The sequence below is a fragment of the Muscardinus avellanarius genome (assembly GCF_963383645.1).
Source record: "Muscardinus avellanarius genome assembly, chromosome: 10".
NCBI classification, from domain to species: Eukaryota; Metazoa; Chordata; class Mammalia; order Rodentia; family Gliridae; genus Muscardinus; species Muscardinus avellanarius.
This window is the reverse complement of record NC_137796.1, coordinates 28,120,529-28,133,974: the sequence shown is the minus strand read 5'-3', so window position 1 is coordinate 28,133,974 and position 13,446 is coordinate 28,120,529. Positions and strand designations below refer to the sequence as shown.

Below are 13,446 nucleotides of genomic sequence, written 5' to 3'. Positions count from 1 at the left end.
TTGCGGGTAATGATGGTTGAACATCATTGTGAATATACTTATTGCCACTGAGTTGTATACTTTAAGATGACAAATTCTATAGTTTTTTTGGCATTTGATATTGAACCCAGGGACATTCTACTTCCAAGCTATACCTCTATCCTTATTTATTTATTTATTTATTTATTTATTTATTTATTTTTTTTTTTGTGTGTGTAGTACTGGGGATTGAATCCAGGGACATTCTACTTCCTAGCTATACCCACAGCCCTATTTAAAATTCTTTATTTAGAAACAGGGTCTCATTAAGTTGCAAAGGGACTCACTAAGTAGCTGTGGCTGGCAGCAAACTTGTGATCCTCCTGTCTCAGCCTCCCAAGAACTGAGATTATAGGCATGTGCCACACTTGGCTTGAACCTGGTGTCCTTGATACACTGGGTCAGCCCTCTCAAACCACGAGTCGATGAGTGGTCACTCAGCCAGCAAAATCCTTCCTCCCCATCCTGGCCTCTTGCAGGTACTGGCTACAATATGAGCTCTACCTACTGGAGAATAATCTGTTGGAGAAAGTGGACTTGCCTTTTGTGAAGGCTTTAGTCCAGAACTTCAGCACTGACCCCTCAGAGGACCTGCTCTTCTCTCTGCAACCTGCTCAGGTGAGGAGCTCCCCCACACCCCTGGGCGAGTCTAACACTGCTCTCCTTGGGCATACACTTCCAAATTTGGAGAGTACCATGCCCCGTCTTGGGTGTTCACCAAAGCCTCGCCATCCCAGGCCCCACGTGCAGAGCTCTGCCACCTCGTTAGTGGGTGCTAGTGTGTTAACCAGGTGAGTGGGCCCTGATAATGGATTACCGGGGTGCTGGGGTGATGCACGTGGGAGATCACTGAATGGGGAGTCAGGAGACCTGGTTTTGGTTCCAGCCTTTCCAATACTGCACTCAGTGTCCTCAAAGGGATCCCTCTCCCTCTCTGGGTCCCAGAGTCCTCAACTATAAGATGCATTCTCAAGCTCCTCCAAGTCTAGCTCTTCTGCCTGGAGAATACATTTGAAACCAGGTAGGAAGCATGACTGGCAATAGAGGGAGTAAGAGGGAAGGCTCTGGGTCTGCACGGCTCTAGATTCAAGTCCCAGCCTCGCCCCTTACCAGCCGCTGTGACTGTGGACAAATTACTTGGTTTGCCCAGCTGTAAAATGATGGTGGCTTCACCCGCTTTCCAGATAATTGGGACGAGTGAGTGAGATGACACAGGGGAATTCTCGGTGGTGTGGGGGCTCCGCACATCCCTCCCTGAGGGAATGACCCCTGTGCTGAAGGTCCAGGCAGCCTGGAGGTGGCTCTGGGGGACTGTCAGGTCTTTCTGGAGAAGGGGAAGTAAAAGCTAGTAAGGCCTTTGCCAACCCTTTATGATGCCATCCAAGCAGCTGAGCCCTCCGCCTGGTATACTCCCTGGCCCCTAAATCACTAGTTGTCCTGAGAAGGAGAACTCTGGGGCCTTCGGTTCCAATCCATGGCTCCCCTGTTCCAGTGAGCCCGGGGCTCTTCTCAGGCAGGGACCAGCTGGGAGCAGGCTGCAGTCCCGCAGAACCGGGGAGATCTGAGAACGAATGAAACGTGCTTTGAAAATCACCACTGAAGTTCACCCTACTATTTTGACCATTCTTAGTTTAAGAAAATTTTGTTGTTGTTGTTGTTGTTGTTGTTAGGCAGGAAGGACTTCACATTCAGTGTGAATTAATTCACATGTGCTTCATGTCTGTCTTGCTTCCTGGTGGCTTTGTTCTCTTTATTTATTCTCAAGTTGGAAACAGACTCTGTTGCCCTCAAGCCCTCTGTAATTACAGGGGCTGTTAAGACCCTGGATCCAGAGCACATGACAGACAGACAACTTTCCCAGCACTCGCAGATGAGCATGGCCAGGTGTCACCTCTCCACAGCACCTTTCAGCCAGGAAGGTGGCCACACGGGCACGGGGTTGATTCTCCATGTTGGGGAAATGGAGGCTGCAGGAGTGTGGTGATTTGTTCAGAGCCCACAGCCTGTGAGAAGCAGAGCTGCTCAGAGTGCTGGCCCTGCACTCAGCGTGCCTCAGTCTCCCCTTCCAACAAGAGCAGCTGCAGGACCTGTGGAAGGGCCCGGAATCCTCAGGGCCAGACGGGAGCTGCTGGGTCTGTGGTTGCAGATTCCGAGGCAGGTGATGAAGGATGAGGACAAGCCCCCCGACAGAGTCCGACTTCCCAAGAACCTTTTCACATCCTTGCCGGGTGACAGGTCCGCGGTCCGGTTGGCCATAACTGTTCTGGACATTGGCCCAGGGAATCTCTTCAAGGTGAGGAGAGGCCTGCTGGGGAGTCAGGGAGGCTGCAGCTTCAACGCTAGGCTCTCTATAGTCCTGCCTTTGCTGGAGACTTTGGGATCGATGGGGAAGGAGGAAGTGGAAAAGCCATCCCAGAGCGGTCTCTGGAGTGCATGGACTGCAGACTCACTCTGACACTCCCTCTCAACCCAGTGCCCCTTGACTTGCATATGGGGCCCTAGCGTGTCTGTGTAAGTTTATGGGTCCGTGTGCACATGCAATCACGCGTGTCCTTTTCTACATCTGTGTATACACTATCATGTACGCTCAGGTATGGCCATGTCCATGTGAGCAAGTACTCTACCTTTGCAAATGAGCCCCAGGAGTGTGTACAAGAGGTGTGTATCTGCTTGTGTGCAAGTCTGTGTGCTGCCGGGGGGTTATGTTCACCCCCTTGAGGGCATCCCCTGTCCCCACTTCTTGGCTGACCCTGTGGCCCTCTGGTTAAGAAGGTAGAGGAGCTCTGGAGGCAGCATGGAGAGCTGTCGGGGGGCAGCTTTGTGATAGTTGGTCTGGAGCTCAGGGCCCGGCCCAGCACAGCCCAAACAGAAGGTGACAGAGAGCAGCAGGAAGAAGGCTGTCCCTGGCCTCTCGGCCCCGGTCCTGTGGCCTTAGAATTTGCTTGCCAGGCAAGGGCTGCAGGTGCCGGAGGCTTCCAGGACCTGCAGCTGGGTGGGTTCTACGGCCCCTCCTGCTGCCTGGCCTTCTCCCTCCTCCCAGGGCCCCCAGCTCCACCTGGAGGACGGCAGCAGCGTGTTGGACAACCGAGTGGTGGGCTTGAGTGTGGGCCCAACGCCTGTCACCGCGCTGCCAGAGCCTCTGGAGATCACCTTCTCCCACCAGCGCCAGCCCTCTGTGAGTCCCCCACCCAGGCTGCCAGCCACCGTTGGACAGCCAGGCTGGCAGGCACCCGGGCGTGTGGGCTCTAAGCACATGTGCATGGAACCTCGTACGTGCTGCCCTTCTGCAGCCACCTGGGAGAAGTCGTCAGGAACACAGACACAGTTGTCCCCGGACACGCCCATCCTGAGCGTGTGTGCACACATGTCCCCAGACACCCTCCAGAGAGGGTGCACGGGGACCCACAGACCCACCTGCATGCACATAGCACCCTGTACCTGCCCACATGCACACCGACAGGCAAGCCCTCCCACTGCGGGCCCCGCGACTGTAAACACACAATTGTGTGTGTGTTGTACCCCTTGCATGCTGGCCTGGGTCCTTCCAACGTTTCCTCCGCAACCCACAGGAGTGCTTTCTACCCCACAGGCCAGACCTCAGGAACAAACTGCCCTCCCAGGCCTCGCCCTGCCCTCTCCTCCTCCTTTCTTTTCACTCTTGCCTTTTGGTTTCAGAATATGACTCTCACCTGCGTGTTCTGGGATGTGACCAAAGGTAGGGTCTGGAGGAGCCTCTGGGGTGAGAGAGGAGGAGGGCAAGGGCGCCCATGGGTGAGGCGGGCTTCTCTCCCAGGACCCTTCCCCTCCCTTCCTCTGTGTTCCCACAGGGCCTACAGGGGCCTGGGCTTCCAGGGGCTGCTCCACCGAGTTTGTAGCCGAGAAGACTGTCTGCCGCTGTGACCACCTAACCTTCTTTGCCCTGCTACTGGTAACGGCCCCCCCACCCCGACCCCTGTGGTTCTGGGGGCTCCCAGTTCCTGCCCCAGGGAGGGGCTTCCTGGAAGAGCTGGGGCCTTTGGGGTACGTGGGCCTGTCCACCAACTGATGTGGTTTGGGGTCCTCCTCAGAGGCCAATCTTGGACCGGGCCACCGTGCAGATCCTCACACACATCTCTCAGGCGGGCTGCGGAGTCTCCATGATCTTCCTGGCCCTCACCATTGTTCTCTATGCTGCCCTGAGGTGGGTGACCCCAGCCCCAACCTATGTCTCCCTCCTGCCCTTAAGGATGATGAGGCAGGAGCTGGCATGGGGTGAGAGCCATGGCTGTTGGGGTGTAACCTTGATGGGGGATGGGGAATGCCTAGGGCCTCTCACTGGCCTTTCCTGGCCCAGATTCTCCCTGCAGAGATTCAAGTCTGAAGACCCCCCCAAGATCCACGTGGCCCTGAGCAGTAGCTTGTTCCTCCTGAACTTGGCTTTCCTGGTGAACGTGGGGAGCGGCTCAGCGGGGTCCCGCGCTGCCTGCTGGGCCCGGGGTGCGGTCTTCCATTACTTCCTGCTCTGCACCTTCACCTGGATGGGGCTGGAGGCCTTCCACCTCTACCTGCTTGCCATCAGGGTCTTCAACACCTACTTCGGGCACTACTTCCTGAAGCTGAGCCTGGTGGGCTGGGGTAGGTGCTGCCTGCCTGGACGGAGGAGCTGGCTGGTCCCGAGGGGCAGGCAGGAGGGGGCCCTGGGGGGCAGCAGGGCACCAGTGCAGGGCCAGGGTGGGCCGCTGGAGGGATCTGGAGGACCTGCTGGGGGAAGGGCCACACTTCTCCCCTTGTGCCCAGGCCTGCCTGCCCTCATAGTCGCCGGCACTGGGATTGCCAACAGCTATGGCCTTTACACCATCCGTGACCAGGAGAACCGCACCTCGTTGGAGCTGTGAGTGGTGGCTCAGGAGCAGGGGTGACATAAGCCTCTAGAGTCACATATCGGGACTGGAGGGAGGAAGGAATATGGAAGATGGAAGCCAGGCATGGTGGGGGAGGACCTGGACCAGGAGCTGGATGCCCAGCTCTAGCCTGGGCCACCACAAGCCCCCATGGCACCTCTGGGCAAAATGGAAAAGGTGACACCCTCCCTGTGCCTGGTCCTCAGGCTGGGGAGTGGAGGGCATGCTCAATTTCAGCTTCTACCTGCTCCCTTGTCCAGGCACCCTTGTGCAGTGCACACCAGCCCCACAGTTCCCAGCAGCCCCTGGGCTAGCCAGGCTCTGCTCCCACTGCTGCGGGTGTGACGCTGGGCAAGCCCTTCCTCTCCCAGGCCTCAGTCTCCTCTTCTGTGCGCTGGGGAAGCTGGCGGGCATGCCTTTTAAAAACTCTTTACCCTGCAGTGTGGGGAGCAGTGGGGATGGGCTGAACCTCTGGGCGATCCCTGGGTTGTCCCACCCTGGGCCCACTTCTTTGTGCAGGAGAGGCTGGGGGAGCCCAGGACCTCAAATGCAGGGTCAAATGGGTCACATAAGTGCATGTTCTGGCCAGGATGGGACTGCAGTGGGCTGGGAGGGACTTGTCCATCTGCGGGGCCTCCAGTCGCTATCTTCCAGGGGCGTCCACAGAGCTGTCTCCATATGGTTTGATAAGAGAAGCAAAAATCGATGTTCAGGCTGGCTATGTGTTCAGGGATTTTGCCACATAATGTGAATGAAACATGCCTTTAAGGTTGACTTGGCCCTTGTGCAACACTGTCTAAAGAGCCACCACACCAGAGCCTGTGGGTGTCCACCTGCCAGGGGGACAGCAGGGGACAGATGAGTGGAAACTGGGGGAAGACACCTACTGGGTCATGAAGGGTGTGCCGGGGACAGCTCCGGAGCTTGCTGGTCAGGGGTTACCTCTGCAGACCCAGTGGCCACCCATGTCTTCCAGGTGCTGGTTCCAGGAAGAAGCTGCCCTCTACTTCACTGTCCATGGCTACTTCCTTGTCACCTTCCTCTTTGGAGCTGTGGTGCTGGCCCTGGTGGCCTGGAAGATCTTCACTCTGGCCAGCGTCACAGCGGGCAAGGAACAGGGGCAGAACTGGAAGGCGGTCCTCACGGTGCTGGGCCTCTCCAGCCTGGTAGGCGTGACCTGGGGGCTGGCCATCCTCACGCCCCTGGGCCTGGCCACCATCTATATCTTTGCCTTCTTCAACTCCCTGCAAGGTGAGGCTACTGGCCAGGGAGGTCACAGGATGCCATGTCATTTCCACAAAGTGCTGGGAGGTGGGAGAGAGAGTAGCTTGAGAAACAGAGTTCTGCTCAGGCTACCTCAAATCCAGAGTACTGGGTTTTAATCTCCAGGGCAGCAAGGTGGCTGACTTCCTGGGAACTGCCACCAGAAGCAGGAAAAGCCACCCAACCCTAAGCAGATACTCTCCCCATCTATTCTCTGAAGCTGTCTGCTATCTGGCACTTGCGCAAACTCTTTCATTCATTCCTCCCTTCTTTTCCTACATGACTACCCAGCATGCTCTTCCAAGTCACGTGACCATCTCTGGTCCAATCAGCTGTGACCAGGAGGGTAGGGTCCTGTGACTTGGTGTCCAGATGAGACACACAGTTTTTAAGGAGCTGCCAATGTGGGAAAGAAATGGCTGTTATGCCTGCTACCTACCCCGCTGGCTCCTTCCTCTGACCCTGGCAAAGGGAAAGAAGCCCAGGACATGGGTCACAGGTTCCCCCCCCCCTGCCCACTTTGATACTCATGCCTTATCCACATGCAGAACTCAGAGAGCCATGCTTGATTGAGGGAAATGGGCAAGAAGGGGCGAGAAGACATCCCTTCCAGGGGAGTCACTGGGAGCCCAGCCTCCTAGCCTCAGTGAGTGTAAACTGACGAGACCAGGGCCGCCGGCGGCTCCCATGGCCTGCCTGGTGGTTGCAGCCAGGCAGACCTGGATTCAGGTATCAATTCCACCCACCTTTCCAGAAAGGCGTTTCATTACCTTAATCCTCATTCACTTCCAAAGTCTTATCTCACCACACACTTATCTCACCCGATCTTATGATAAATAGCTATGATCATGCATGTGGGGGACCCAGCAGGTCTTCAGCATAGGGGAACTATATTATTAGTAGTAGAAATTATTACTTTGGGGCTATCTGAGGCTGTCCCCAGCTGAAGAAATATGAGTCTATGTCTGGAAAATTCCTAGGGCTTAATTAAGGGTTAGGGCGAGATGCATCTTGAAATGGAAGGTTATGTCATTACTTGAATGTTTAAGCCTGCCTGCTGCACTCTGAGCTAAGCTCCAGCTGAATCTGAGCTACTCAGTCTTCCCATCCTCCTCCTAAACACAACAGAGCCCTTTGGTACAGCTTAACTGTCCACTGAACATATCTCGGTGTTATTTCTGTGTAGTGTTTAAATCACAAATTCCCTTTCAAACACATATAAAGTCTTTACTTCTCGATTGCCGTACTTTTCCCTATGTCCCACACCTTCCCTCTTCCAGCTGATGCACATCCTGTAGTAATCCTTTATGCAGTGACAGTGGGAGAACACGCTGTGTGGCAGTGGTGGTTTTCTATGTCTGAAAATTCCTTAATTTTACTCTCTATTTTCTGTGATAGATATAGGCCTATATTTATTGTAAGGTCTTTGTCTTTCATTTCCAAGATTTCCATTTGGTTCTTTTTTCAGGAGTAGGTTTCATTTTTGCCTGACTTTTTCCAGAAATCCTTGGACATTTTCAATGAAGATGTTCTGCCCTGGGCAGCTGCCAGCCTAAGCTGCCCTGATCCTGCCTGTCCACCCCAGGCTCACTGAGACTCTCTCCTTGCAACAGGTGTCTTCATCTTCTGCTGGTTTTCCATCCTCTACCTCCCCAGTCAGATGGCTGCACCCTCCTCGTCCACCTCCGGCACCGCCCGAATGGACCAGGCCCACTCCGGGTCCCATGAGTAGACAGCATCACACCTGCACTCAGACCATCTCCAGCTCACTGTGTGCCCTCTGGCAGCTCCCTGCCTCCCTCTGGGCCTCAGTTGCCTTCTCTGTACCATGTGGCTACGGAGGGAGAGGATGGGTCTCATCCAGTCTGTCTATGGGTCCAAGAGTCCACCTATGCAGGCTGCTGGAGCCCATGTTACTACAGTCCTGAGACCCCTTCCAGCAAGGGCATGGCCTTCACCCTTGCCCTGCCTCCAAGGCCAACCATATTTCTCTGGGACACCCACCTCAGGTCTCAGCAGGGGCCTCATCCCCTCCCTCTTGTCACTGTCCCCTCCAATGTGGCTGCCAGTCCCCTGAGGAGCGTTCAGGAGATCAGGTGGGGGAGGTGGTCTGGAGGTTTATTTGGGAATGGGTTGACCCTCCCACCACACCTGCCCTGGTCTCTGCCTGCTCCTCAGAAGAGACCCACCACTGCCACGAAAGGGCTGCTTTCATGGGGCTGCTGGCCCTCCAGGTGCCCAGGGACACTGAATTTCAAAGACTGTCACTTGGTGTGTGAGCAACCTGGAACAAGCCTTCCCTTCCTCCAACCCTGAATGCTAGCTGGGTGGCTCCACCTCTGATCTGCTGCCATTGTGGGGGCAGAAGCAAGTGGTCCAGGACACCTATCTGTTCAGTGTGTAGAGCAAGAGGGGAGAGGGCTCCTTGGGCAGAGGGTGGGCATTTCTACCAGAGTCCTGAATACTAAGGGCATGTATCCTATCAGCCCAGAAGCACAGGGCTTGCTCCAGGTCAAGCCAAATATTGGCACAGATATTTTAAGAAATATGTGTTGGCTGAGAAAATGGCCGTGTTTGCAGAGCTCTGAGGCAAGGGCACCTTGGGCCAGATCCAAATCCATCTGTCACTTCCAATAACTGGGCCTCAGTTTCCCAACCAGGAGCAGGTTTCCTTGGTAGGAAGCAAAAAGTGGCAGAAATTATAGAGACAGGAGTATAGATACACACATAGGGAAAGAGCGAGATGTCACGGACAGGCTGACACGCAGAGAGAGCCCTCTGAGCTGCAGAGACAGTAATGGCCGACCTCAGTCAGGAGAGCACCCGGCCCCTTCCGGGCCACCCCGCAAGTTCAAGTTCACACCCCACTCTGGCCTTAGTGTTTCCCCACCACCCCACACCTTTCCAGCGAGCTCTGTGGACTGCAGGGGGGTGGTTATTGTCACAAACTAACGCTACTGCAGCCCCCAAGCTGTGGGCTCCGACCAGCTTCTCCCTCATCCCACCAGCAGATGTTGCAACAAAAAACAGGAAGGTGGGTTCGTGTTTATGCAAGTCCCGTGTTCCTGGAAGGGAAATCCTGGGGTGTGGACGCGGGGTCAGTTGAACCACAGTGTGCTTTTGTGGACAAATTTGGTGACTTTGGGGGCTTATCTTCACAGACGTCTGTTTCTCAAGCTGAAGGTCTCGGCTCCCTCACCCCCAAAGTCTCTGAGTCGGTGACCTGGGTAATATGGGAAACAGCTGCTCTGCTATTCAGGAGCTGTGTGAGCCTGGGCACGTCACCTGCCCTCTGAGCCTTCATTTCCCCGCATGTAATGGGGATTGTAAAGTCATCCAGAGAACAAGAAGCCATGAGACAGAGTGGAGTGGCCAGCACCCACTCCACAGGAGTTCCTTGGCTCCCCTCCATGACTCCCCTCCCACACACAAAGGAAGACCAGCTGGGTCCAGGAAGACCGAACTCTCAGGGAGGCCCAGATCCCTGCCCACAGCCTTCCTCCCAGAGTTCTAGAGCCTTGTCCCAACCGACCCCTAGGCTGTACCTTAGAGCTGCCCAATGGAGTGAGACCAACCACAAGCCTCTGACGGCTGGCTTTCCTGGTGCATGTGCAGAGGTGTGGCTCATGTTGGGCTGAGCCTCTTTTCTGGCTGGCTCTCTACCCCAGGGCCAACCAGGGGCTGAGGGGCTGAGACCCCTCTGCCTAAGATCACTGCAAAAGCAGCTCCTGGTGCCCAATTGAGAGGCTTTATTATTCTCCTGGCCAGAGCCCATGGACAGGGATTCTGTCACTGACCAGCAGTGCGAGCAGCCTGGGAGGGGAAAAGGTCATGGTTGACAGTGTGGCCCTGAGTCGGCCTGTGGCCTCTGCACTGGACTTTGGGCAAATCCCTCCCGCCTGGTCTTAAGGCAGCGGAGCAGCAGCCGCTCTGGGGGCTGATGCAGGAATGACCACGTGAGATGCTGGCTGTGGGGACTGCGCGTGCCCTTCCTCCTGAACCAGCACAGATGTGACCGAGCCATGGTGCTGCCTTGACCCTCACCCGCCAGGGCAACGAGGGTGCTCTCCACAGCAGCTTCCTGCCCGGTTGTTGATTCTGCCCATTTCTTCACTCCCAATATTTCTTTTATTACAATGCAATAAACTTACAAGAAAAAAGAAGGCTTGTTTGCTCTGTACTCTCAGATTGGCAACTTAATATTAAAAAAATACGAAATTTTTCACAAGTCAATCTATTCAATGCAATTCCCCTAATAACTCCAACTGATTTTAATTAATTGGTTAATTTATTTATTAATTTTAGGAACTGGGGGTTGAACTCAGAGGCATTCTACCTCTGAGCTACACCCGCAGCTCTATTTTATTTTTATTTTATGTTATTTTATTTATGGGTCTGGGTATGGAACCCAGAGGCATTTGACCTCTGAGCTACACCCCATGCCCTATTTTTTAGTCTTTATTTTGAAACAGGGTCTCACTAAGTTGCGGAGGGCCTCACTAAGTAGCTGAACCTGTCTGCGAACCACAATCTTCCTGTCTCAGCCTCCTGAATGCTGGGATTACAAGCATGCGCCACTACGCCTGGTTATTTTATTTTTCATTTTGATATAGGGTCTCACTAAGCTGCTGAGGGCCTTGCTAAGTTGCTGAGGCTGGTCGGGAACCTGTCATCCTCCTGTCTCAGCTTCCCAAGTACTGGTGATGATTCCAAAGCAAGTCTTAGGGGCCTGCAATGGTTACTTCCTTCTAAGGGCTCATGGATGGGAACTTAATCTCCACTGTGAGTTATTAAGGGGAACACTTAATCCATTATTATTTAGAGGTAGGGCCTCTAGGAAGTGATTATAATTAGATAAGGCCATGGGATAGAGCCCCTAAATGAATCCTGGTGGTTTTGTAAGAAGAGGGAGAGAGACCAGGACACACAAACAGCTGTTCCCTGTTTCTTGATGGGTGATGTTCTTGGCTACTTCTGGTCTCTGCCAGCCAGCAAGATGTGGGCCCTGGAACCTCCAGAGCTCTGAGCCAAATACACCACTTTTCATTTTAAAGTACCCAGCCCCAGATGTTTCGTTATAGTAGCAGGACAGGACAAAGAACTTGCCCACGGGGTCGGGGGTGCAGTGAGAAGATGGCAGGTGTGTCTACGCAGGTGTGCCTGCAATGAGGAGGTCGGGTTCTGGAGTTTACAAGAGAGTCTAAGGAATTTGACTTGGAGCTGAGCTAGTTTCTACATGTTTAGCAACGTGTTTGATCTTTTGGTGCTTCAGGCAACAACTGAAAGGGCTCCATCTGGTGCCTGGGAATGTTCAAGGCTAGTGCTCCAGCTCAGGCCAGCAGGGGAAACGGACAGCTGGGAGGTTTGGGTGGTCAGGGTGCTTGGAGTTTCCAGGCAGGACAAATAAAATAAAAAAAATGAGGTTAGCTGGGGGCCACCACTGGAAGGACGAAGGGGTAATTAGTGTGGATCCATACAGCAGTCTGGATGGATCTTTTTTTGTGTGTGCATGGTCCTGGGGATTGAACCCAGGTGCCTTTTACCTCCAAGCCACACCCTTTATTCTTTTTTTGGGTTTCACTGAGTTGCAAAGGGCCTCACTAAGTATCTGAGGCTGTCTAAGAACTGCGATCCTCCTGTCTCAGCCTCCTAAATACTGAGATTACAAGCGTGGGCCACCTCACCCAGCTTGGATGGATTTTAAAAACACAGCTCTTAGCCGGGCGTGGTGGTGCACGCTTGTAATCCCAGCATTCCAGAGGCTGAGACAGGAGGACTGCAGTTTGTGGCCAGCCTCAGCTACTTAATGAGACCCTCCACAACTAAGTGAGACCTTGTTTCAAAATAAAGAATAAAAAATAGGGCAGGGGGTGTAGCTCAGAGGTAGAATGTCCCTGGGTTCCATCCTCAGACCTGCAGAAAACAAAACAAAACAAACAAACAAACTAAAAACACCTCTTAGTGAAAAAATAAGAACAGACGGATGTAAGGATGTATAAACACCAATCATTTACAGACAACACTGCTCACGGTACCTATCTGAATGTTTTCCCAGAGGGGATGGAAGATAGGAGTGGATAGAGAAAGGGTAATAAATAAATATGTCAGAAGTATGAGATAGAAGAAAAAATGAGATAGAAAGAAAAAAAAAACACCAAATGCACCTTGGATTCCGCCAGGCTGGCGCACCACCTGCTCCCCCTCCCCATCCTCCTCCCTTGCCCTCGCCCTCCCAGAAGCCACTGGTGGCTGTGTACCGAGACCGATGTCCACACGCTGTCCCATGAGCTCCCCCTTCTCTCTGCCACCACCCCTGGTTCAGCTTTGGCCATAGTTTGGATCTGCAGATCCCCCAAAGGCCTGTGTGTGGAAGGCTTGGGCCCCGCCATGGTGCTGTTGGGAGGCAGTGGAGGCGTTAAGAGGTAGATCCTAGTGGGAGGTCTTAGGTCATTGGTTGTGTGTCCTTGAAGGGGATTGTGGGACCCTGGTCTCCTCCTCTCTTTTCATTTCCCAATCATGGGTGAACAATGCCACATTCTCCCATCATGGTGTGCTGTGCCACCGCAGCCCCAACAGCAATAGGGCCTACCTACCACAGACTTGAGACCTCCATAACTCGAAGCCACAGGAACACTGCTCTCTCTCTCTCTCTCTCTCTCTCTCTCTCTCTCTCTCTCTCTCTCTCTCTCTCTCTCTCTCTCTCCATGGTACTGAATTTTTTTTTTTTTTACACGAATTGAACCCAGGGACATTCTACCTCTGAGCTACACCCCTAGCACTACTTTATTTTTATTTTGAAATAAGGTCTCGCTAGGTTTCTGAACATCTTGCTATGTTCCTGAAGCTCTCCTCAAAGCTGTGATTTTCCTCTCTCAGCTTCCAAGAATTGGGATTACAGGCGTGCAGCAACACAACCGGCTGATTTTCCTCTTTTGAAGTTGATTTTCTGGGGTATTTTGTTATACTAGCAGAAAACTAATAGAATCTTCATACATTATTATTATGGCTGAATAGTACTCCAATCAGAAAGAGAGGAAATCATTCTTTTTTATTAAAAATTGAAATGATTCTTAAATTTCTAACAATAATAGCAATTACACAACTTTGTCAGGACGTTAGCAAGAATTATCTGAACTCATTATATAGCCACAAACAAGTCCATATTGTGACTTTTATGGGCCCCTTTCTCCAAAAAAGAGAAAAAATTATGTTTTATAACTGCAATGGTACAGACAAACATAATCTAACAATTATATATTCATTATGATTCTATTCATTTTTTCTT

The 13,446-nt window shown here is 53.0% G+C and overlaps 1 protein-coding gene across 1 annotated transcript; it reads left to right on the top strand.

Moving 5' to 3' along the window:
• Positions 1 to 504: 504 nt before the first annotated feature.
• On the top strand, positions 505 to 7,893 carry ADGRG3 (adhesion G protein-coupled receptor G3; the record flags this gene model as incomplete). Its single annotated transcript, XM_080704054.1, has 10 exons — positions 505 to 636; positions 2,165 to 2,311; positions 3,059 to 3,193; positions 3,694 to 3,733; positions 3,855 to 3,946; positions 4,086 to 4,198; positions 4,352 to 4,632; positions 4,795 to 4,888; positions 5,875 to 6,149; positions 7,775 to 7,893. The coding sequence occupies exons 2-10, from the start codon at positions 2,180 to 2,182 to the stop codon at positions 7,891 to 7,893; spliced, it is 1,281 nt and encodes a 426-aa protein (XP_080560180.1). The 5' UTR covers positions 505 to 636; positions 2,165 to 2,179.
• Between the last annotated feature and the right edge of the window lie 5,553 nt (positions 7,894 to 13,446).